General features: G+C 42.1%; 1 protein-coding gene across 1 annotated transcript in view; it reads right to left on the minus strand.

Annotated features, from left to right (window-relative positions):
• The window catches only part of ZNF704 (zinc finger protein 704), a 61,458-nt gene that overhangs the window by 23,787 nt on the left and 12,756 nt on the right, over positions 1 to 24,915 (minus strand). The window contains exon 2 of the mRNA XM_054985645.1: positions 23,661 to 23,908. Coding sequence (XP_054841620.1) covers positions 23,661 to 23,908 — 248 coding nt within the window. The remainder of the gene's footprint in view (positions 1 to 23,660; positions 23,909 to 24,915) is intronic.

Raw genomic sequence — 24,915 nt, forward strand, 5'->3', positions numbered from 1 at the left:
CTTTCGCGAGACAGCCAGGCTGGCATCTGAGCTCGGCAAGGCAAGGCGTAGCTGCTGTCAAGAGCACCCACCCAACATTCCTGACAACCCTGCCCACACCAGCCAATGGCCACACCACTCCCCTGACAGGAGTGCGAGGGGTGAGCAGCAGCGCAGCCAATGGGGAGGCTGCAAACTCCACTTCCCACCAACATCCCCCCTCCCGGTCAGGAAGGAGGCATCCCTGTGGGGGTGGGGGTGAGAGATAACACTGAAGATGCGGACAGGGCACCCACCCTCTTGCCTGTCCAACCCTAATTTCTGATGAGGACCAGGCTGGTGGCTGCAGCTCTGTGCGCCTGCAACTCCCCCCTCTCACAAGAAACTGGTTCCCCTTCCCTGAAAAGTGGGACCAGAAAGGCTTCAAAGAGTGAAGAGGGATCCAACACCCAGGATCAGCCCCCCAAGGTCCTGGAGAGGCAGCCCCCCATATGCAGAGGTCCTCTGACTGCTTTATTAGACGACAGGAGAGCTGCTGGAGAACAGGATTGCTCCGTGACATCACCACCACCACCATCAGACACACATAGGGTGCACTCCAAATCCCACCCTGCTGCACACAGTGAACCTAAGAAAGGAAAGGGGGAAGGAAGCTGGCCAGGGCCGGAGTCTCCAAGTCATCTGCTCTTTTGACCTGCAGAGCCATGCAAAGGCATGGAGCCACCTAAAGCCTCGTTGGAGCCACCCCACCTGTCCCAGCCCAGAGTCAGAGACCATTCAAAGTGTGGAATGGCAGCCCTTTGGGGAAGTGGAGGGGGCCTACTGTCATCCAAAGGCAAGCAAACATACAGGGGTGGGGGTTGGTGTTCAAAACAAATTTTATTGAACTGTGAAAAGGGAAAAGGGTGTCTGGACACGCGTCTTCCCAATGTTGACCGTCCAGAATGGGAGCAAAGCCAGCCTATGCAACTGTCAGAGCCAGGGGATCCATTCCTCATTCTGCCCTCACAGGAGCAAGGTTGAGATGCAGGCTGCCTGGAGAACCACTCCCTGGGCTGGGCTTGAATGGCAGTCAAGGAGGATCATGGGAGTGCTGGAACAGCCATGCTGCTTGGCCTCCCTGACAGGCCGTGACCTGCCTGAAAGGAAAACAGATACATGTGTGGCAAGGGACCCAGACCAGTCTGCCACATTCTGGGAGGGTGTCCACGGTTGGGAGCGGTAGCAGCAGCACCCCAACCTGCTGCTGCACTTTCTCCTCTGCTAGGGAGGTGCACGGCTAAGGGGGTCTGAACAGAGCCCCCAAATGGGAAGCTAGAACTCCCCCCTATGGCTGTGTCAAGGGCAGGTCCCTGGGCAACTGCCTTCGTGACTGGCAGGGGCAGCCGCTGCCCCTCCAACAGCAAGCCTCACCTGCAGAGGCTGGTGTTTGGAAGGGGGCAGGTGAGGGGAGGGGGCACCTGGTGCAAATGAGCAAACCAGAGCACTGCCACCCCCAGCTCCTTCTTCCCTGTCAAAGCACCCTCCATGAGCTGGGACTCAGGTGTCAGATAACTGGCAAGGAAACTTGGGTGGAGTTTGTTAGTATGACTTTCTGGATTAGGCACTTCTTCCCTTGAGTGAGTGCGAAGTACTCCCTGATTCCCCAAAGTCCCCCAAGTGCCCTTCTGCCCCACCACGAGCACCCTCTTCTGCTTTGTGCTCTAAGTTCCTGTAGCTCTAAGTCCCCACGGCAGGAGGCTGCTAGTCAGAACCTCCGCCTGCCTTCCAACTTACCTGGGTTCATGGGCACCCTGCCCGGAAGTTATATAGAATGCCCAGTGAGCAGATTAGGTGCACGGATGGGGGCTTGGCCACCATGAGGGTGCACACAGATCGGTCCCTGTGGTAGTTGCCATCTTATGCTCCACCAGGCCTCATGGGCAGGGCTGGGCATGGGGGGGGGAGCCGAGTTTTCCCATTCAATGGGTGCCTATGGGCTACGCCGCCTTTTTCATGGCCTAACTTTCCGCTGCTGCAGGGGGCGTGCCCAGACTTGGGGCAGCTTAGGGAGATGACTAACTCATGGTCCACCCCCCGCCCGCCCCCTCCGGCACAGGAATTTACACCACACTCACACCTCTGTCCAGCATCCTGTCCTGGCTGCTGCCATTGGGCTGCGGCGGCGATGTGCCTTGCTGTGGCAGGGGGGCACCTCACCAGGCCAGCGGCAGAAGGGGGGTTACTCCTAAGTAAATCTGAGTTATGGCGGTGTACCACTTAGTCTTCTCCCTAAACGCTTCCCTCCCGCCCATTCAGGATTATAGATTATAACAGACAGGGTTATAATTTCACTCTAGAACATCTGCTTGTTACTTTTTTATGGAAGGGGGAGGTGGAAAGCTCTTTTTATAAATAAAAGTTGTCATCTTGATATTAAAATGTTTGCTTGTTTCAAATATTTAGCAACTACCGAACAGCGTATTCGGTTTCTATAAATTATGACAGGAAGCTAATCTTCATCTTGACCCCAGGAATGCCTGCATTTAGGGTGGAATCATACATTATGATGGAAATTCAGGATTTCTGACCATTGAAGGGAAGAACAGGAAGCCACCTGAAGGGAGAAACTGGTGTGCACATGTGCATGTACATGCAATTCTTTACCCATCTGCCCTCACTGGGTAAGCATTTTTCCAGAACTAAGCCAGGTTATGGGAAGAACAGCTGGGAAAGGTTTTGCAGGGAAATCAGCTGGTGCCTAAGAGCTTTTGTCTTTCCTTCCTACCTGTCATCTCTCCCCTACAACTGTTTTCAAATTGTTTAAGCAGACTTCATGATCTCAGAAAATTCTGTTCAAGGGGGCATTTTTATAAAGGGATTAGAACTGCAGGACAATGGAACAGTTCAGGAGGCCACTTTTATAAGGGAGAGGAATGTAGTTTTATTGCAATGATTAGACTACCTTTCTTTAACTGCATTTTATTCCACTTTTGTAACTCACTTACTGCATTATGGCACTGTTGTGCTTTAGGCAGTTTTTGTTTGCTTTTCGTTTTTGTTGTTTGCAGTGTTTTCCAGTTCTATAATACTAGTCCTACTGGAGGGCCTTGCTGTATGATTTTATTGTTTTGTTTTTCTGTAATCCACCTCTGATCTCAGCAAGAAAGGCAGACTATAAATGAAATAAGTAAATAAATAAATAAATAGTCACAAAGCAAAATTTACTAATCACCGTAACAGTAAAATGGGCAGAGGCAGCTGCTCTGGGCCGCAGTGCATGCAAAATGTGAAAGACCAGTCAAGGCCTCTTGTTTTAAGAGGAAAAGCTGTTTTGGAACAGTTTATTTCTGAGAAGAAACCTGTGTGGGCACTGAAACCTCACTCCTCGCTTCTGAACTCCAGGTTGTCCCTGGCACAGGGGCCATACTGAACACTTGCTGAGGGTAAGGGACCACATGGAAGAGCAAGGAAAATGAAAAACACCGACCTAGCCTAAACCAGGCAGCATGAGGCTGCGTGATTACCACTGAACCATAGATTGTAGCATGATACAGGTTAATGCTGTTATATTTACAATATGCTTGCCAGCTATTTTAGGGTAGTGGATTCATCTGGCATTATATAGCTTGAGGTTATGCTAGCTACTTGCCCCAAAAGGAATTTCTCAATAAGCCTGTTGGCTATGATTCTTACTAGAATGCAAGTACTATAACAGAAAGAAGGATGCTGAAATAAACATGAGATTTATCCTCACTAAATTAAATGAAGAAATTTGTACTAGAAATAAGGATAAAACAGCTCATTCAGGACCAGGCATTAATTTGCTTTCAAGCTGTGTTCAGAATTAAGACTGAGATAAAACTGTTATGGCAGCCATATCCGTTGATTAATACACACACACCTCAGAATAGTGGGAAGAATCCCTTTATTGTGCTATTCGTCCACACACACACATGTCTCTAACAGGAATGTCCGGATTGTTAAAGCACAGAAGTTAAGTGATCTGTGAAGCTGTGCTTACAAAAGGTACCTAAAAGGTGACTCCAGGGTACCAAGTCTCTAGAAATTTAAAAGAAAAGTCATATTACAGGAATCTTACAGAGTTATTCTTTAGTGCAATGTTAGAGGGGAAAGTCTTAAATATATGTTTAAAATCAGAATTCTCTTTCTCAACTTACCTGCTGCTCATCTACTACAAAGAGGCCATTTGGCTGGAAATGGCCCAGACATGGCACACTCCTTGCATTGTCTCTTCCTTACAACACCACAGGCCTCATGCATATATATACCAGCAAAACTGAAGACCATCAAGAGTATTCATTTGAGGAATTACCCTTGCTCTACCCGAGAATCTTGGAATCCCACTTTGCTCCCAGTGCAAAATATTGGCCTAAGCACTTGGTTTATTATTTATACATCCAACCCCACAGTGCTTCACTTAATACAATTTGACAGGTGAATGACACAAGGAGCTTACAAATATGCAATGTGGGATAAGGGAGACAGTGAGAGGAGGCAGAATGCACTTTAGCACAATTAGAAATGCTCAGGCATAGGGCACTTACGCACAGGTTATTTGCCCCAGTTTGGATGCTACTGGGGAATGGGTGTATGTCTGTCCTCCTGCTTCCTGGTAGCATCATAGTCCTTCCATTCACCACCTGGGTTGGCCTGCTATTCCTGAGATCTTTCCCAAAGTTCCAAAGATCCATCCAGAAAGATCAACATGAAGACTTATTTGAAGGGTGGGATTTGGGGGAAGAAGTGTGAACTGTTGGCCTCAATGATATCAAAACTGTCACCCAAACCACTGTTTGGGGCAGGAGTTGAGCCATGTCTGACAGAAAGTCTTCTTTCTCCTCCTTGCGAGCAGAATTGGTTCCTCTCTCTCCTGCCTAAGAAACCCGAAGCACATTCTTCTAACAGACAATGTGATTCTTTTTTTTAAAGCATTCTCTGTAGGTTTTAAATAATTCATGGTGCAGCATCTCCCCGCTGCCCCCCCCCCCAGCTTCCTCATTTGGTTCTGTGGGTGAGTGCAGAGAATGCTAATCACCACCGGACGGAACTGGCACAGCTGTGAATGGCCGGGGCTCCTCCCCCAATGAGCTCATCCCCAAGCAGTGCAAATGAGAATGACATCATGTTTCTCTGAAGCTTGACACGCGTAAAACTCATTTCTCAAGCTGCAGCTACTTTTCTTCAGTTCAGCTTTTCTCCCAAGATAATTATACTTTGTGTGTGTGTGCGCGTGCGTGTGTGCATGTGTGGGAGAATAACACACCACAAAACAAATATAGCTCTTCAACACCAGGAGATTTCTCTGCTTCCTACACCCTTCACCCACACTGATCTTTAGGTCAACAATTTCAACTGCATCAGGTGTTCTTTTAAGGAAGAATTTGTAAAACAGCAGCATATTTCACAGGGGGAAAAGAAGAACTGAAGGACAATGAGACAATATTAGGGAAAGACAGCCTTAGGGAGAATATGGATGCTTAGCCATGTATCCAATTAAATTTCTCCCAACTACGTTTGCTTTCTCTAACATTTTGCTGCTATGACTTTTGAATTGCCATAACATTTGCCATATACAAAATTCTTGCAAGATCCTTCATAAGTAAGCGTCTTAGTAAGCAGGTCTAGGATCTCACACATCTTTGTGAGTCCCACACATCTCTGACTGAGAAGTTGCACTCTTTCCACCTCAACAAATTTACCATGCTAGGAACTGCCAGCGTTGCTTAGTCTAGACAAACAGCTCGCCACAGGATAAAAAGATTCTTGTTATTTTAAAAGCAATTTAAAGGGCTTCACAAAATGAGAAGGGTGTCCTTTCCTCCTTCTAGGGCTTAACAGAGTCCAGTAAGGGACCATTTCCAAATCAGGAAAGGTTAAATCCTTTACCCATCCCCAGCGCTACAGATCTAATCCATACTGCAGGCTTTTGGCCTCACATGGCAAACCATTATGCCAGCATGGCATAATGGTTAGAGTACCAGACTAAGAAACAGGAAACCCACAGTGCAATCCAAAACACAGTTACTGCAGTCTAAGCCCATGGAAATGAATGGACTTAGACTGGAGTAATTCTGCTTAGGATTGCACTGCCAGCGCATACCTATGGCATGATAAAGTAAAGGTGAACTCGATGTTCCTGCATCATTATATACGGAGAAGTTTATATACAATCTGGAAGAAGTACAGAATCTATTTGGAAGAAGGAACCCCTTTGTGGGTAGTTCCATATGAGGTGATAGATCCGAGAGCTGTTGATAATGAGCAACAATGTTTAACTTACAAAGAAATAACTAGAACGGAAGAATCTAAACTCAGAATAAAGACTCAGGAGGAACTATCACCTTATTACGATTGGTTCCAGTATAGACAGATTAGAGATTTATATAACTCGGACTCTGTAAAGGGAGGTATACGAACAGAGAATTCGGAACTAGAGCAGACCCTTTTTAAAGAGGATAAGAAAAGAATATCCAAGGTATACCAAGTACTGTTGAAATGGTATACTGAGGATGAGATAGTCAAAGCACAAATGGTGAAATGGGCTATAAACTTCAACAAAGAAATAACAATGGAGGCATGGGAATACTTGTGGAAGACTACAATGAAGACAACGACATGCACTAGCATTAAAGAGAATATTTACAAAATGATCTATCGTTGGTACATGACACCAAAGAAGATTGCGCTAGGGAATTTGAACACTTCTAATAAATGCTGGAAATGCAGGAAGCACGAGGGCTCCCTCTACCATATGTGGTGGACGTGTGAGGTAGCTAGGCAGTACTGGGGGGAAATAATAAGAGAAATGAGTGAGATTTTACAATTTCAAGTAAATAAGAACCCAGAACTCCTGCTACTAAACTTGGGAATGGAGGGAATTTCAGCCCATCATAGGACGTTGATATTTTACATGATGGCAGCAGCTAGACTTTTGTACGCGCAAAAATGGAAAGTACAAGAAGTGCCAACTATTGAAGATTGGATTTACAAATTGCTGTATATGGCAGAAATGGATAAGATGACAAGAAAACTGAGAAATCTGGACTCAGGACAGTTTAACACAGACTGGGAGAAGCTGAAACAATATTTGGAGAAGAAATGGGAGGTGGGAGGAGAACTGTGGCAGTTTGAGAACTATTGAAGTACAATAAACTGTAGAGGGGGGTGACTTTACCGGGGGGGAGAAGAGGTAAAAGTGAATCTCTAAGCAGCTATGTTATTAGATTGATATATATAGAATAATAAATAGAATATTGATAGAAAATAACTAATTATAAGTGTTAACTATAAGGATTGACTAACTAATAATATTTTCTTTCTGATTCTGTATAATGTACCAAACTGAATATGTTCATCTGAAGGTATATATGAGTCAAATTGATTGATATCATATATAGATTTATGATTGAAGGGGAATAGAAATATTAATGTAAACAAATATAACCAAAATAGAGAGAAGAAGATAGAATGAATAACATATAGAGTATAAGTTAAACTGGCTGGTTTATATGAATATATGGTTTACATAGCTTATGATATATAGAAATATTTGAAAATGGAGTTATGAAAAAGGGGATAAATTGTTTATCCATTATGGAAAAAAGGGACTCATAGTTAGGGTACAGAGCATTAAAAATAGTTAAAGAAGTATTGCTTAGAATAAAGGGAGAATATATATTTGTTAGATAGAGGAATATATAAAGAGTAAGGGAAAAGGGATAAAGGGTTGGAAAACTGTTGGGAGTCAACAAAAAGGGGGGGAAAGGGAGGGGGTTAGAAAGTGGGAAATGGGAAAATTGATTGTAATGTATAAACATTTGATTCTAACCCAATAAAAAAAATTTTCAAAAAAAAAAAGGATTGCACTGCCAGGTTCATACCTCCACTCTCACATGGAAACCTGCTGGGTAACCTTTGGCCAGTGGCTCTCTCAACATAACCTACCTCAAAGGGTTATTGTGAGGACAAAATAGAGGAAGAATGTTATAAAGCCCTGTTGGGTTCCCACAGGGGAAAAAAGCAGACTATAAATAGTAGATTCGCTGAACTGTGACAATATAAAGAAAGCCAAAACATGATTTTTTTAAAAAAAATAATTTTGGAAACACACACACATACACAAAGATGTTAGCCCACCCCACCATGCTTCAATAAACACAGATGTCTGGCACTTCAACAGAGATATTTTTGTACATCATTTAACACCAGACATGGAGCAGCTACTTTTACTGATTATATTGCTGGCTGATTAACACTTGCCTGAAATTTCACAGCCTTTTTTCCCCAAGCCATTAGGTTAGAAAATAAGGCGTGCCCTTAACTTTCATGACTAACAGCTATTACAGCTAGGAAGTGAAGCTCCTGAGACTCAATGGCTCCTGACATATTTGCTCAGTCCAATGTAGTAGCTTCCTCGATAGCAGGATTGTTGCGTGGCTGACAACTTCACATAAACAAAAGCAACAGTTTATGCTTCCAGCCTTGTTCTCACAAATGAAGAGAAAATCTTTTAAGGTATCATAACATAGAAAAACAACCAACAACACCCCTTCATTTGCTTTTGCAATAAAACAGCTGCAGCATGGCAATAGCCTAAAAGTAAAATGTTTATTTAAATATTTTTACGCCATGTTTCTTCCAAATGGGAACTCCATCAACTTACAAACTAAAATACACAAACAACACAAATTTAAACAAAAATGTAGAACCCATCACTCTTGCAGTCGTATGTGAAACAGGTGATGAGCCATGAGGACACCCCAAGCAGGTGATGGAGAACAACTTACACAGGATCAAAGCCACACGCCTCATGCCTTTCAAGATATATAACTTACCTGCAAATGGTCAATCCAAGTCTTATGGCAGTTGGTTCAAATATAACAACAACAACAACAACAACAACAACAACAACATTTGATTTATATACCGCCCTTCAGAATGACTCAACACCCACTCAGAGCAGTCTACAAAGTATGTTATTATTATCCCCACAACAAACACCCTGTGAGGTGGGTGGGGCTGAGAGAGCTCCTAGAAGCTGAGGCTGACCCAAGTTCACCCAGCTGGCTTCAAGTGGAGGGGTGAGGAATCAAACCTGGCTCTCCAGATTAGAGTCCCACACTCTTAAGCAGTACGCCAATCTGGGTCTCATATTTCTAGATCCCTCCCTTCCTTGCACCACTGGCCAAGCTAGAGAATTTTCAAAACTTGATTTCTCCCTTTGCTGGCATATGACTCTGAATGGGAGCACATGTTCAAATTACCATGAGAAATACCCACCCGACCACAACTTTTCAAAAGGCTTGGCACAAGGGTACAACTTCACACTAAGACTCTCCACCAGCTCTAATAAACAATGAAATCATCCTTATTATTAACTATATTTATTAGCATTTGTCAGTGTCCATTTATTGTCTCTGTCCTAATAACTGCCTCACAAGATAGGTTGGTTTACACAAATGTTACTGTATCTAGAGGAGTGTGTAGGGTAGGGGCTGGAACTCAGGTCTCTCACATCCAACTTCATAGCCTATTATTCACTGCTGATCAGAGGATCTTTTTTTTTTGTTTACTTTAGATACAAATACTGCAGCTGTTCTCAGAATGCCCAGTTCAGTGACCATCACTAATAAGGGGACAACAACTGATTCTGTTAATTAGGCACACTAAAGGCTCCAGTTGAAACACGCTTAGCAGGATCCAAATGTCAAAAATAAATTACCTAAAGGAGCCTGCAGGCCATGTTTTATGCAATTTATTACACAGAATTGTGCAAGGAAGATGACACAGTTTGCTAACCATACCACAAACAATTTTATTAGTCTCTCTGTTTCTTTAAAAAACAAAACAAAATCTATATATATTTTCTCTATTGTATCAGTTCCTCTATTGTAGTAATTCACCATATAACACTGTCCATTTTTAAATTTTCTTTTTCCAGAAACTAACCTCATCATCTCATGATACTAGGGCCATTTCCACATGTACTGACATAGCGCTAATCACTCACAATGAAGGCGTCTTCCTGGCACGATTTCTGACGTCATCGCACTACGATCCCGTTTTCGTGGCATGATGACATCAGAAATTGTGCCAGGAAGATACCCTCGTCGCGAGAGATTAGCGCTATGCCGGTACATGTGGAAACAGCCTAGATCTTGGCTATTTTCCAAACTCTCCTCCCTTTTACAACATACCATGTCATATGCACTACGTAGGAAGTTAAATGAGTGCAACTAAGGAACTGAATTTAGGATAAGGAAATTCTAAATTTCAGAAGGAACAGCATATATAAACTCAAAAAGACTAGTTACAGGGTTGTGTGGGGAAAAAACAAGAATAACGCAAACAGAATGTGAATTGGAATTGGGATGAAAACACACAATCACAGACTCACTCACGAGGTTGGATTCTAGTGCTGTTTTCCACCCACAGAAGGGGAGGCAATTTTAGCCATCCCTCACCCCCCTTATTGCAGAATACTCCAATCTCCCCTTGACAGAGTTCCTGAGGCTTTTCGTACCGCAAGAACAGCATTTGGGGTGGCTCAGTGGGCTGCAACCGGAAGAGGAAGACATTCTGTTGTGAGGAGTAAATATCATCTGGATTCAATGCACAATGTACACTTATAGGCCTATCATGACTCATAACAATCCAGTTAGCTAGAAAGGAAACAGGATCTCCCTCACTACTTGCAAATATGCCTGTCATTTTCAGTAGAATCAGTGTAACATAGTGGTTAGAGTGCTGGACTAGTATCTGGGAGCCCCGGTTCAAATCCCCACTCTGCCATGGAAGCTTGCTGGGTGACCTTGGGCCAGTCACACTATTTCAGCCTCATAGTGTTGTTATGAGACCAAAACGGAGGAGAGGAGAGAAATATAAGCTGCTTTGGGTCCATTTTTGGATAAAGTTAGGGTATAAATGAAGTAAACAAATAATACTTTGCCATAATTAGCAGATGCTTGACATTTTCTTTCCCATGATGACTCAGCAAATTCTCAATTGCAGACCCACAAAATCTATGACTAAGCCACAATTAGTCCATTGGTCATGCAATTCTGGCCTGCAAAAACGAGCCTTTGGTGAGCCTCCCCAGCATTGAGAATGCCCTGTATCTGGCTTGATAGGCCACAAGTTGTGTAGTCTGCTCTACAGTGAGTATGAATTCCTGCCCTATTCCAATGTATCTCCACTGAAGACAGCTAGGTTTCACTGGATACCAACATCAACTCATGTCTAACATCTATAGCACAACACTACTACTCTAGGATTTTACATCATGTCTTGGAGCGTCTGCCTTTTCCCACGCGTGCGCACACACACAAACCCACACCGAGAGAGAGAACTTGATAGCTTACACTCTGTCATGTGCCATTTGGATGACCCTAATAAAAGGTATTTGGGGATTTTTCTTTGGGACCAACATGGCTGGTCCCCAGGGCTGCAATCTTTCTTAAGTTTTAAAAATGAAAAATACTAACTTTAAATTTGCATCATCATGTCATTTGTGATCACGTTATCCTTACGAACACATGTATTTTATTTTGCTTCACTTATACTTCACACATTCATACTTTATTTTACTTCATTTACTTTCTCACTAAAGTGCCTTATATTGTGTCAGACCATTAGTCTGTCAACTATGTTTTTCAAATGGGAATAGGTTTGTGTAGCTTCCCTGTGGCTGCAGCAGCTGCATAAACAGCGCAGCAGCAACAGGGCTTCCACATAACAGGCTTTCCTGGAAGTTTTTTTTTTAAAAAATCAGTAATTTAATAATGCTATTTCAGTATACAATTATATCAAAATATGTATCGAGTTATCCGAATTTCCAGCTTTCATATTTAACAAAAGTAAGCCTCTAGATCATTTTGTTGCAAAGCTATGTTTTTTTTCTATGTAACTCTGCAAAGAGCTAAAAATGTACTTTTTTAAAATGAAAGCTGAGAATTCAGAAAATTTAATGCATATTTTGGTATAATGTTGTATCAATATAATGCTATTAAATAACCAATTGTTAAAAAAAACCCATACTGCAGTAAGGAGAAAAAATGGCTGTTGTCTGGGCCGAATCAGAAAAATCTGAATTTTCCAGGTTTGCTGTGATCTTTCCAAAAATTTTGGAGCAAAGCAGGTTTCGGAAAGATGGAAGAAAAACTAGGGGAAGCCCTGGGAGGGGCAAGAATGTACCACAATACTGTGGTAAGCAAGAAAAAACCGTACTTCCAAACACCATCAAACTCAGGGCAAATAACCTGTGTGGAAACATCCAAGGTCGGAATTGTCTACTCCGACTGGCAGCACCTCTATAGCATCTCAGGTAGAGGTCTTACGCATCACCTACTAACTCTCCCTTCGAACTAGAGATGCTGGGGAGTCTGAAACTGAGAGGTTCTGCAAGCAAAGTAAATGTTCTACTGCTTAGCAACCGTCCCACCTATGAATATCTTTCCCACTCCTGCTTTCTCTCTAGCATTCATTATTCTTGCTTCTTTCTCCTTCACTCTTTTGCTGTACCTGCCTCTTTTGATAGCAAGAGGCACATGGACAGTAATTCAAACAGGTGGGTCCCTTTCTATCTTAAAAATGCTAATAAAAATAGTGGTCTGTCAATAAAATGCTATGTGAATTATATGTTGGTCTATTGGCCTCCAAACTAGAGACATAAAAAGGAACTTGCCGCGTTGTTACATTTTATTTTTTCACACTTAATACTTCTTTCAAATATCAACTGAATGGGACAACTGGCCTCAAAATCAGACTTTAGTTTTTAATGTAAATGGAGTTGTTTGGAGTTGCTTTCCAGTAATGCAGCAGTGCTGAAGTGTGGAACTTCTTTGTAGTAGTAATTTGTAGTAGTTTGCCTTGTACGATACCTGGCTCATTTCTTGCATTCCTGAACATCACCAGAAATTTGAAAGGGACTCGCGCGCATTTAACACAGCAAAGTATCTAATGACATTAAGTGCTGCATTGTCATGAATTAGTTTTGCTTCAGTAATTGCTGAGATCATCAGCACTTTGCAGTATTCACATCCATTTCATTCTGCACAGGTGCTCAATCCTTATTTCCATTTCAACAATTAGTGTTTAAGGATGAATGTTACCAGACTTGTCTAGGCAAAAGACAGTAACACAGTCACAATACTCAAATAAATGAGTGACTTGAATATACAACGAGGCCAATTATTTTAGAAGTAAAAACTTCTTGCATGCATACACATGCCTAAGCAAAGGGAGAGCACACTTTTCACCTTGCAACCCTTATCCTTCCTGGCAAAACTGATCATTCTTGCATCATCTGTAAGACAGTTCCACAAAAGGGTTTGCTGCCATTCCCATGCCCAAATGTCTGTATGTGGATTATATGCTTATGCACCATGTTAGCAATGCTTGACCGATTAAGGGATGTGTTGACAGAGTGGTACACAACCACACAAAGTGGGTAGAAGTCAGATATGTTGCTGGGAGTGGTAGAGCTACAATTACGCCTCATCAAGCAACCTAACAAGTAGGTCATATTGTTCACTATATATTCACTGTACAATCATTATAAAGAAACCATCCAAAATAGTGAATGGATTCATCTGCATCAAATACTGGAAAATGTTGAAGAAATCACAGAGGTTAAGGTATTTATTCACCACATGGATTTTACCTCCTTATACCAGCAGTGTCAGATGTTGTGAACCACAGCATTGTTTTTAGAATAGCAGCAGAGTTCATCTTTTTTCAAAACTGCTACAAGACTTCTGTTTATTTTTGCTGCCACATTTTAATTCCCAAATAAGTTTCATGGACAAGACCGCACTTTGTAAGATGCAAGTAGATGCACAGGTAGGAGGGCTCTCATTAAGCAGGCATACATTATATGTATGCAAGCACAAGATTATGAGGACAGCTTTGGAAACAGTAGAGTCAAGAGGCGGCCCTCAAGCATGATGTTCACAACTTTTCTTTTTCATAGCTTTGGATATATATCTGTCTGTCTAGCGAGGACCCACTACATGCATTTGATGAGCATTGGATAAGCTCATGCTGGAATAAACATGTGTTTGTCTTTAAAGGGTCACAGGACTCCTGTTTATTCTTCAATTGTTTCCTATCCTCCTCCCCTGCCTACCTGGTCAGCGCGCGCGTGCACGTGGGGGGGGGAGGGGGGTTGAACGCACCTCCTGAGGCGCGCCCCTCCATAGTGCAGCGCAATCCTGTGTGTTGCAGCAGTTGGATTTGGGCTGGATTTGGCCTGAATCAGGCCCAATTCAGGCTGCTGTGGGGCATAGAAGTGCCCTCACGCTCTGTAGTGGCTGGATTTGGGGCAATTTAGGCCCAATTCAGCCTGGATTGGCCCAGATTCAGGCCCAACCGGGCTGCTGCATGGCACGGGAGCACTGCCATGCTCCACAGCAGCCCAATTTGGACCCCTGGGGAGCGTGGGAGTGCTCCCAGGGTGGCCCATGACTTGCATGTGACATCGTGCAAGCTGGGAGCATGTATGCATTGTGTGCGCGCAAGAAAATGAAAAGCACAACGTAGGAGCCAGGCCCCAGATCTCCTGCCAAGGGGATTGGGGGACCTGGCAACCCTATGCGTGTTATGTGCCATCAACTCACTTCCAACTTATGGAGATTCTATGAATTAACAACCTCCAAAACGTCCTATTACTGACAACCTTGCTCAGATCTTGCAAACTGAAGGCTGTGGCTTCCTTTATTGAATCCATCTGTCTCATATTGGGTCTTCCTCTTTTCCTACTGCCGTCAACGTTTCCTGGCATTATTGTCTTTTCCAGTGATTTTGTCTTCTCATGATGTGACCAAGACACAACAGATTCAGTATCGTCATTTTAGTTTCTAGGGAAATTTCAGGCTTGATTGATCTATAACCTGCTTACTTGTCCTTTTGGTGGTCCATGGTACATCTGACACACAGATATCTTAAAAATTGTACTGAATGCTGAGTTTTTATATTTATTTATTTTAAACATTTATTACCATAGTTAGAAAGAAGTGAGTTTTTTTGCAGTATCAAGCAGTTAAATGATCAAAAATTGAACTCACACACAATTGTTCTAGAAGCTTTGGTTTTAAAATATATGTCTTGTATTTTATGGCTACACAACAATACAAATATTACCGTGCACACCCAGATTTTTCTTCAAGCTAATCCTTTCAAGTAAGAATCAAATTCCTTTACCTGTGTATCTGCTCCCTCATCCTTAGAAATTAATGATGCAGTCCTTTATTCATGCATCAGAGCAACTACAGGGATGTGTATTTTGGTGTGGCGGATGAAGCACATTATATTTATTGATGGCGTCTTTCTTCCAGGAAGTATATAATTGTTAAACAGATGCATTCTAAAAGAAGTCTCGTGACAAATTAAGGTCTTCCTGATTTAAACTCAATACATAGTTAAGTTAGTAAAGTAACTAAGGGTTTGAGATGCATCAGGAAAGCTTCTCCAAGGTCTAAAGGAAAATCTCAGTCAGCAGCAGAGTTGGAGCAGGAAAGCCGTCATGGGGCCCTAGCGCATCTGAGGCTTTAAGGCTAATTTTCATCCTGCTCTGCTTCAAAGTGTTCAGGGCTCATTTCCTCTTCTCCATGTTATCTTCACAACAGCACTGTGAAGTTGGGTTGGGCTGGGAGTGACCAGCCAACTGGGATTTGAACCTGGGTCTCTCAAGACCTACTGGACAAGCCTCTACGGAAATAAATGAACTTCACAAGGCAAGTTCTACCTAGATTGTTTACATATCAACTCTCCGTTGCTTTTACAAATATTAGCTACTGAAGGCTTTTCAAACATTCTATGCTACAATACTATACAACCGCTAAAACTTGCTTAGACTATGGTTTGTAACCAGGCAAAGCAAATTACTTGCTCTAGATACTCTCTCAACATCTCTGCTTTGAAGCATTTATTTATTTTAGTCCTGTGAGGAAGACCAAAGGCTGAGCAAGTTTATTTAAAACATTTTAATATTGCTTTTCTACTAAGAATATCCAAAATACAAAAAGAGATAAAGAATGTATATATAAATAAAATTAACCAAAGTGTCTGCTGTGTAAAACAACCATGAAATGATATACTGGTCACTATCTAATACTAGCATAATCACCACAGTTTTAACATCAAGGAACTGGGTGTACATGATGCAACATTTAGTGATGTTTCTACCTTGAGGCTACTACCTAAGAGAAAGCAGCCTGGGGAACAGATCAAGTAGGAGAATTAAAAATAAAAGTTTCCTTCACAAAGCTGACTAGGGCTGTGACTGGAAAATATTTTAATGAATTATTTTTCACATAGAGTCCTATTAAAGCAAAATATTTTTTGTGTTTGTCAGGAATGGCAAGTTTTGAATCTCTATCATATACACTTTTATCCCATCCTTTCTCCAAAGATGTCAGCAGCGGCATGCATGGATTTGCCCTTGGCCTCTGCAGCCTGCTTTTTCTGCAGGGAAAGCACAACTCCTGCTCCACACATACAGGGTAGCTCCCTGACCACCTTGGCCAGATGTAACTCACTCCCAGGGCACTAAACTGCCCCATCTTGAGCTTCGCCTAGGGTAGCAGAAATGGGGGCAAGAACACAAATGCACTTCTGTATTGTACACGCATGCCGTTGCCTCTTCTGGATTATGGATCTTTTATAACACCAGTGAGAAGAGTCGGGCAAGCCACCATAAAGATGCTTATTTCCAAGACTTCCATGCAAGAAACAAAATTTAATTCCCAGGACAATTTCCATGTACAACCTGCTGAGGAAACAGAATGGACTCTCTTATTATGGAGAAACTTTTATTGCTCTGAACCATGCAATGAACCAAGGCAGATGCATAATTTGACAACTGAGACATTGTTTTTCACATTTCTCATAACTCAAGTGATTTGTGTTTGAGAAATTATTTGCAGGAGAATTTAAACTACCTGGAAATTAGCACTTCCAGAACAAATGTTAGGCTTAATTTAAAAGTGCATAAGAATGGGCAATCTTAAAAGTCTATAACCATTAGCAGGATCTCCTTCCAATTCAATGCAGAATTCCATTCAGCTGTATTCATCTGTGCTTTTAAAAAAGTTTTGACCCTTGAGAGCTGGCAAATATTAACAGGGCCAACTACCCCAATCCCTTGTTAACCAAGGTTAAGCACTCCCTAGTGCCACCTAGTGGCTTCACAGTGAAGCTGCTGTCTACTGTATATTCTCTAGCATTTGAAAACACATATTGAAAGTTGCGTTTGTAAAGTGCCGTCAAGTTGCAGATGATTTATGGCAACCTCATAAGGTTTTCAAAGCAAGAGACAAACAGAGGTGGTTTGCCTGCCTCTGAGCAGCGACTCTGAACTTCCTTAGTGGACTCCCATCCAAGTACTAACCAGAGCTGATCCTGCTTAGTTTCCTAGATCTGATATGATTGGGTTCAAAGCAAAAAGAGTGTATTTATCTAGAAATGTAATTGTAAAGTACATTTGTCCCTTAAACAGAGACAATTTGGCATTTCTAAAAATGGCCAATAATGTTAAAAAGCTACAGTTCTTTTATATCTGTGAAGTATTCTTTTGTATGTCAAAGCATCTGCTGTCTCCTTTTGTGTTATATTTATGACTGCAGTTGAGAAAATATCCTTATTTTATTCACCCACACAAATATTGTTTCATTTTAAAAAGCAAATTCCCCAGGAGAAAGTAAGTTTTATGTAGGAGTGCTTTTTTTAAAAAAACCAGTCAACTGGATATATTATTCATTCGCCTGTAGCATAACTATGTTGAGAGTCAGTGTGGTGTTGCAGTTAGAGTTTCAGACTAGGATCTGGGGGACCCAGGTTTGAATCCACATTTTGCCATGAACGCTTGCTGGGTGTCTCTCAGCCTAACCTACCTCACAGTGTTTTTGTGAGGATAAAATGCAGAAGAGGAGAACAATGTAAGCTATGAAATACCTTAAAGTGACTTGTACCAATGGTGCTGCCACTATTTTTTTTTACTTTAAAAAACAGTATTGGATGTCAGGGAACGTAAAACACAAAAATGAAGTGTCGTAGGTCAGGCCAGGGCAGCACAGGCAGCACTGTCAGGGCGGGGCATGAGGCAGGCCCAGGTGCCACCCCAAGCAGCATGGTCAAAGTCCGTTCCAAGGTCAGAGAACAAAGTCAAAAGCTGTCCATAGTCTGGTCCAAGGTTAGGTCCAAATAGCAAGGTCTGAAGTTCAGTCACTGGAAGGTTCACAGGCACAACGTAGTCAGAGTCAAGGAATGGTCCATAGAGTCACAGGAAACCAGGCAGGCTCTGATGTAGCCGCCACCATGGCAGCAAGAAGATTCCAGCTTGTTGCTTCCACACCCAACAGTTTACCGTGGTTGGTTTTTATAGCCCTGTGCTGAAGCGCCACGTTTGCAGCCAGCTGCTTGGGGGCTATCCTGCAGCTACTCGCCACTGTCATCAGCAAGCAGCTGGTGTCAGGCCAGGAGTAGTGTACTGTGTCTTCTCTCCTGTAGCTCTGTTCTTCACCTCCATCGGTGGTGCTCTAAGGGTGTGGGTGATCCTGGAGGTCTAGAAACGACTAGGTAAGCTTCACCTGTTGTAGCAGGGCTGTGAGGTGGTTCTGCTCCAGCTGCGAACTCTAATCAACCTGCAGCTTCTCTTCTGAGTTAAGACCGGTTACACGGGGCTCCTCTTCTCCTGAGGAGCCCTCGCTATCACTGAGCCTGTGCTGACCCATGACATGAAGGAAACATATCTAAAATGAATGCTTTTTCGTTCCTATACACATGAAACTATCTTATATCACTGATCTATCAAAGTCAGTCTGGTCTACTCTGACTGGCAGTTGCTTTCCAGAGTCTCACAACACCTGTGACCTGATCCTTTTAACTAGAGATGCCTGGATGTTCTACCACTGAGCCATGCCTATTTCCTACTGTGCCCAAGCAAGGGGCCTGGCTAGGGATATAAATAGCAGGAATTATAGGGGTAAAGAAAAAAAATATTAAAAGCAGATCCCCATCTCAGAATTAAAAGACTGATAGTATACTCTTATACAGAGCTGTTCCACTCTAAACCCATTGATATCAGTTGGCTTCGTCTGGAGTATCTCTGCTCAGGAATGCATTACAAGAATCTTAACACTGCTAGACAACTGTTACTTTGTGGAGCTGCTTCTTTGCATAGTTTAAAAACAGGCTATCATTTCCTCCCCAAGGTTCCCTTGTATTGATAACAGAGTAGAGACACTGACATTAATCTCTGTTACCATTAAGACAGGGCTGCCATTACGAATCTGGACAGTTGGGCACCACACAAACAGTAAATTGGTGGCTGCAGCCTTAGCCATTTTCAAATGAAAATATTTATGTGCCTAACAGCATTTAGCACATGTTCCTCCTTTTCTGAAATTTCACACCAAATTCCAGCTGGCTTCCAAACGATTTTGCACGTTCTTTTTTAAGTGCTGTTGATCCTGCATTTTATTCATCAATGTTGCTATTAGGAAGATAAACTTGTACCAGAGAAGTAACCATTGGTGTGCCATCCTAACAGTGGGTATCAGCAGCATGTGTGTGTGTGTGTGTATGTGTGTGTGTTTGTGTTATGTATTTAAAATGCCACTTACCTTTTTTTTGTAATATATATTTTTTATTTTCTAAACAATAAAAGGAATACAGGAAAAAAAGGAACAGGTATACAAAATACACTAAAGAAAGATTAAATACCCATTACAAGGATTGTAACCATATATCATTTGAATATCATATTCAGGTTTATAACAGCCATTCTCAGAGACATTTCCTCTCTCCCTTTTACTATATTTTACTATTGAATCAAATATTAACAGTGCAATCCTAAGCAACAGGGTGGAAACCACATAGGGAGAGAACTAAGCCTTGCATGGGCGTAAATGGCACTTATGCCGACGTAAACCCCTCTCTGCTGGTGCCCGCCTGAGGCACAGTACCGCAGACGGGTTACCGGCAGCGGGCACATTGGCGGCTGGGCGGAGGTGCAAGTCCCCATGCCAGCATAGGAGGGGGCGGGGCGGGGGCGCAAGTTAGTCTGCTTCCAAAGCCACTCCAGCCCTGGGAATGCCCCCTCCTGCGGCGGAAAGTTATGCCAGGAAAAAAGGAGGCGCAGCCCATAAGCACCCATTGAACAGGAAAACACGAGCCCCTCTCTCGCTGCTTAGCCCCACCCCCACAGCCCGAAGGACTACCATGGGGGCCAATCCGCATCCACTTCTGTGGAGGGCAAGCCCCCCATTTATGTTGGCGCATGAGCGACAACGCTGCCTCGGGCCATAGGATTGAGCTGTAAAAGTATAATATTGTATTTTATAGTATTTAACGGTATTTGCTGTGGTACTTTTCTTACCTCCAAACTAATTATATAAAACATATTATGATCAAAACATTTTTAATACTCGCAATAATATACTAAAATATATCAAATTATGCTAATTATACTATCTTAGTCAAATTAAATAATATATGTTTCTGTATCCTATTCCGACTTAAAATGAACAACATGTCTATAACCTCTGTTAATCAGAGCTCATATCTGGATTTTTATTGTTAATTATTTTATTTCTCATCTTCATCTATAATAGGCAAAGTAATTTCCCCATTTCTTTTCAAATTCTTTAATGGGTCTTCTATTTATATAATTCATTAATTTTGCCACTGCCACATATTTTGTCATTTTATCTTTCCAATTTTCTCTAGTTGGACATTTTTTGTCTTTCCATTTACTTGCCATTACTACTCTTGCTGCTGTTAACATATACCTAAATAGTTCATGTAATATTTTCTCAACATTATCTAGCAATATTCCCAACAACGTAATCTCTGGTCTCACTGCAAAATCCGTTTTTAAAATCTTTTGAATTTCCGCATGTATTTCTTTCCATTGTTTTTTTTTTGTTTTTTTGCACATCTACAACATGTGATAAAAGGTGCCTTCTACTTCTTCACTCTTCCAACCCATCCCTATGTATTTCTTATCCATTTTTGCAATATCTTTTGGAATTATATACCACCGATAGAACATCTTATACCAGTTTTCTCTTAATATTTATTATGCCTCATCTCTCTTTCTTCCTTTTCTGTTTCATGGTAAGCTCACTAATAGTTGCAGCAAGTGCCAAGCAATTAAGCATGAGTATCAAGGTATCAAATGCTAAGATTTCCCAAGAGGTTTTCAAATCATTCACACACCTAACAAAGCCAACCTAGGCAGGATCCCTGTTCCAATCAACCCTACAATATTTAACAGTTTCCACCGCATGACAGTCAAAATAAAACCAAGACTTCCTACCATCTCAAAATCTCTAGAAAGTTACTATTCTCAGTCCCAGGATATACTTTGAAAATAAGCAACCATCAAACAATATTAAGCAGGATGACTTCTACAGTAGCACAAGCAGATATCTTTTATGAGGCTTCCATGAAGACCCCAAGGCAAGCACTGGGAGACAAAAAGGGAGGGCGGGGTGGTAGTATAAAAAAAAGATAGAAAACAAAACTCAACAAATTATGCAAATTGTGAAGCTTTACACAAGTTTGAAAAGGTTTCTATAACAGCATCTTCATAAAAACGAGTCCTGCTGTTGCAAGGCCTTCTGGATATCTGGGACTCCATTCCAGGCATAGCCAAACGCACGGAACCGTCTGTGCCCTCTACCAAGTGGAATGTGAGGACTCTGCTCTGGGGTCATTGGTTAGTGAATCAGTACTGATAACTTTGGGAACGTTTTCACAGTTGTGTTCTCTTATATTTATATTGGATTTACATTTTGAATTTGTAAAAATATAGAATTGAACCTGACCCTGGGACTCTGGTGGTTACAATTCTCTCTCAGGTATAGGACTCCAAATGTCCCTAGAGCCACCTATTTCTGGAAAACCACCTGTACTGATTTTCTATGCACTTGTTTTTGCACCAATCCTTTAAATTCTATCTAGCATGCTTTAGGACTGAGAGAAGTCTGACAACTTGAAAGATCCAAAACACAAAGACAAATCCCCTACAACTTAAATTTTAAAAAATCAAATTTTTATAAAAGCAGGTTTGGGGTTGACCATGCTGTGACCCATGGGGGAAGTATTACTCTAGTGTTTTATTTTTCTACAACACAAAATTATCTTCAATTTTATCATGTTAAATAAAACACATTGTCAGTAGATTTGCCTACAAATAGCATGACTGTTTTAATTTATAACAATATATGAAAGAAATTTACTCTAGTTTAGGGGTCGAAGGAGATATGATAAATTAAGATCTGTGATTAGAATCTCTTACAGAATGTCAAAGTTAATTGACTAACCCTACTTTGCAGCTTTGAATATCAAGGACAGGCTGCTAAAAAGATGTTCAACCCTTTCTTTCCATGATTTAAATGGTCTCCCATGAACCTGTGGCAGACTCCTAGCTCTATGGGGAAAGGAGAAAGGTGTACACATGTACCTCTCCACCCAACCAACCCAATTTAAATTATGGGAAAGGCTTGCGAGGAAAGGATTGCCCAGGAAAACTTCCTCATGCTTAAAAGCAGCTACACCAGTCTGCTAATTAGCTTTGAAGAAACTGTGGGAGATCATAGATCACTCCAGTCATATTTAGTTTTGCCCTTAAATTGCTAATTTAAACTTAGTATTGACTTTCACTGGTAGTGACTCTCAAAAGTCTAAGCAGAGATATTTTTCCAGCCAAGAGATTGTTATTAAAGTATTACTCATACAGGTGATCTATGGGCTGTTGTCTCAATTAGTCTTTACTTACTATTTGTTCCCATTTTACAGATTCACTATTTATTCCCATTTTACTATTTATTCCCTTCAATGCTGTGAAGAAGAAAGGGAAAAAAACCCTGCCTCCCAAGAGCATCCAAGCTAAGGCAAACAATCTGTAAGTGACTGCTTGATTTAGGGAGAGTCCCTAATTTCTTGTCCCCCTACGAACACCAGATATATAGTCAAGCCGGCTGCCTATCTGTCCCTCTTGGAGGTGCATAGTCACAGGAGGGCCTTTACACTTGCAAAGTGTGCTGCCTTCCCCTCTGCTGTTTTAGATGGGCAGTTTAACAGAATTCCCTACGGGAAAAGGCTTTGCCCCTGCAATGAAGGAGAAATTGAGACTGTAGATCACATTAGTCTACGTTGCCCCTTCTATCAAAATGCTCGCATCACCCCTTTGATTAATAGAATACCTGGAAGAACGAGCTTGGAATATACTAGGCTACTTCTAGAAGATGGAAATCCAACAACTACAGCTTCAGTTGCAAAATTTTGTGCAACAGCCTATAAAATCCATCAGTTGCTTTCGTTATCGGGGTTTATGCTGGTTTTTGACCGTACAATAAATTTAATTTGATTTGAAATCTGTAAGTGACCAGAAGATCTGAGACCAAAAGCCAGTGCCCATGGCCATCCAGAGACCCAATGGTTGTCGGGCCTCCATAGCCATGCTAAACTGCTCCTCTCATTCCTCCCTCCCATATTGTTATTTAAATATTTATGTTCCATTTTCCCCCTGTGGTGCAACGCAGCTGATAACACCAACCTGTAGGAAATATCATATGGCTGACCTTGGACTTCTGGGGGGGGGGGGGGGGAACCAAACACACTGTGGAAGGCTGGAACTTCAGTCAGCCTCTCTCATAATGTTCAGAACTTCCTACCTTGCTGGAGGAACATCAATGTTTGAAGATACAACTTTGCGTTTCTGTTCAAGAAGACAGACTGAACGCGTGCTTTCTTTCTCATGTTCATGGACTCTTCCAGGCTTTTTGGTATCTGCTGTTTTGGAATCCTCTTCTTTCATACCCAGTGGAAAAAAATGTTGGTCTGACAGTTTTTGATTCAAGCCACTTTTTATGTCCTCCTGCTGGAATGCTGTGAAGGTCATTTCACGCTTTATGCTGGTTGCCTGCAAAATTAAAAGTGATTATTAGATTCTGTACAATTCATATTAAAAGAGGGGCAGACATAGCCTACAGGCACCCAATTTTATTCAGTAGCTGTGAGTCACCCCTTTGCTTCACAGGCATAAGAAAGCTTTTTTTTTGCCCTAGAAATGTTTGCTAATTGTCAAGACTGCCCTCTTGAGAGCATTCTCCACACAGCAAGCATATCGTCAGCAGACAGTACCCCGCCTTGCCTCAAGAACTTCCTTTCTTTATCAGATACCCTTTTTTGTTCCAGTAAGTCCCTTCTGTACAACCCTGAGATTTGAAGAACTTTGTTTTTTATCAATGAAATATGAGATCCCAGAGACTCCACTTAGCTGCTCCTCTCTATACAGCAGCTTGTTGTAGTATCTATCTTAGGGTTGCCAGGTCTCCTTACCCTTCCGGCAGGAGGGCGGGTACCTGGTACTCACCTTGTCCATGTCCCTCGCATCACTTCTGGATGACATCATCACACAGGAGCACATATGTGCTTCGTAGCAGGCTGATTTGGGCCTCAAACGGGGCCTGTTTGGGGCCCAAATTGGCCTGCTGCAAAGTGCAGGAGTGCTCGCAGGGAGGCATGATGTCACTCCCGGGAAGTAATGTAATTGCACTGCCCTGGAAATGTGCCTGGAAGACCCTTTTCTGCGCCTTTCCCCATCACCGTCCAGGTGAATGGTGGTGGGAGTGGAGGGTCAGAGTGGGGGGGATCTTCCGCTGGTAACCCTATGGGTGTGGTGCTGGTGTGTGGAGCCTCTAGCTGCTTCCACACAGATGATTCTCTGTGAACTTCTTGTTGCCTGTATCTTCCTCTTATAACTCCACAATGAAAATTGGTACAAACTGACTTTTTAAAAATGAAAGCTGGGAATTAGTAGATGGCTTTATTAGAACACAATGGTGATCTCGCAATTCCCAAATTTTAAAAAAGCATGAAAGAGCCCTTCAATGTGTCTGAGGGAAATAGCAGCAAAGGGGCTAGGAG

This window comes from Eublepharis macularius, chromosome 7 (assembly GCF_028583425.1).
Source record: "Eublepharis macularius isolate TG4126 chromosome 7, MPM_Emac_v1.0, whole genome shotgun sequence".
NCBI classification, from domain to species: Eukaryota; Metazoa; Chordata; class Lepidosauria; order Squamata; family Eublepharidae; genus Eublepharis; species Eublepharis macularius.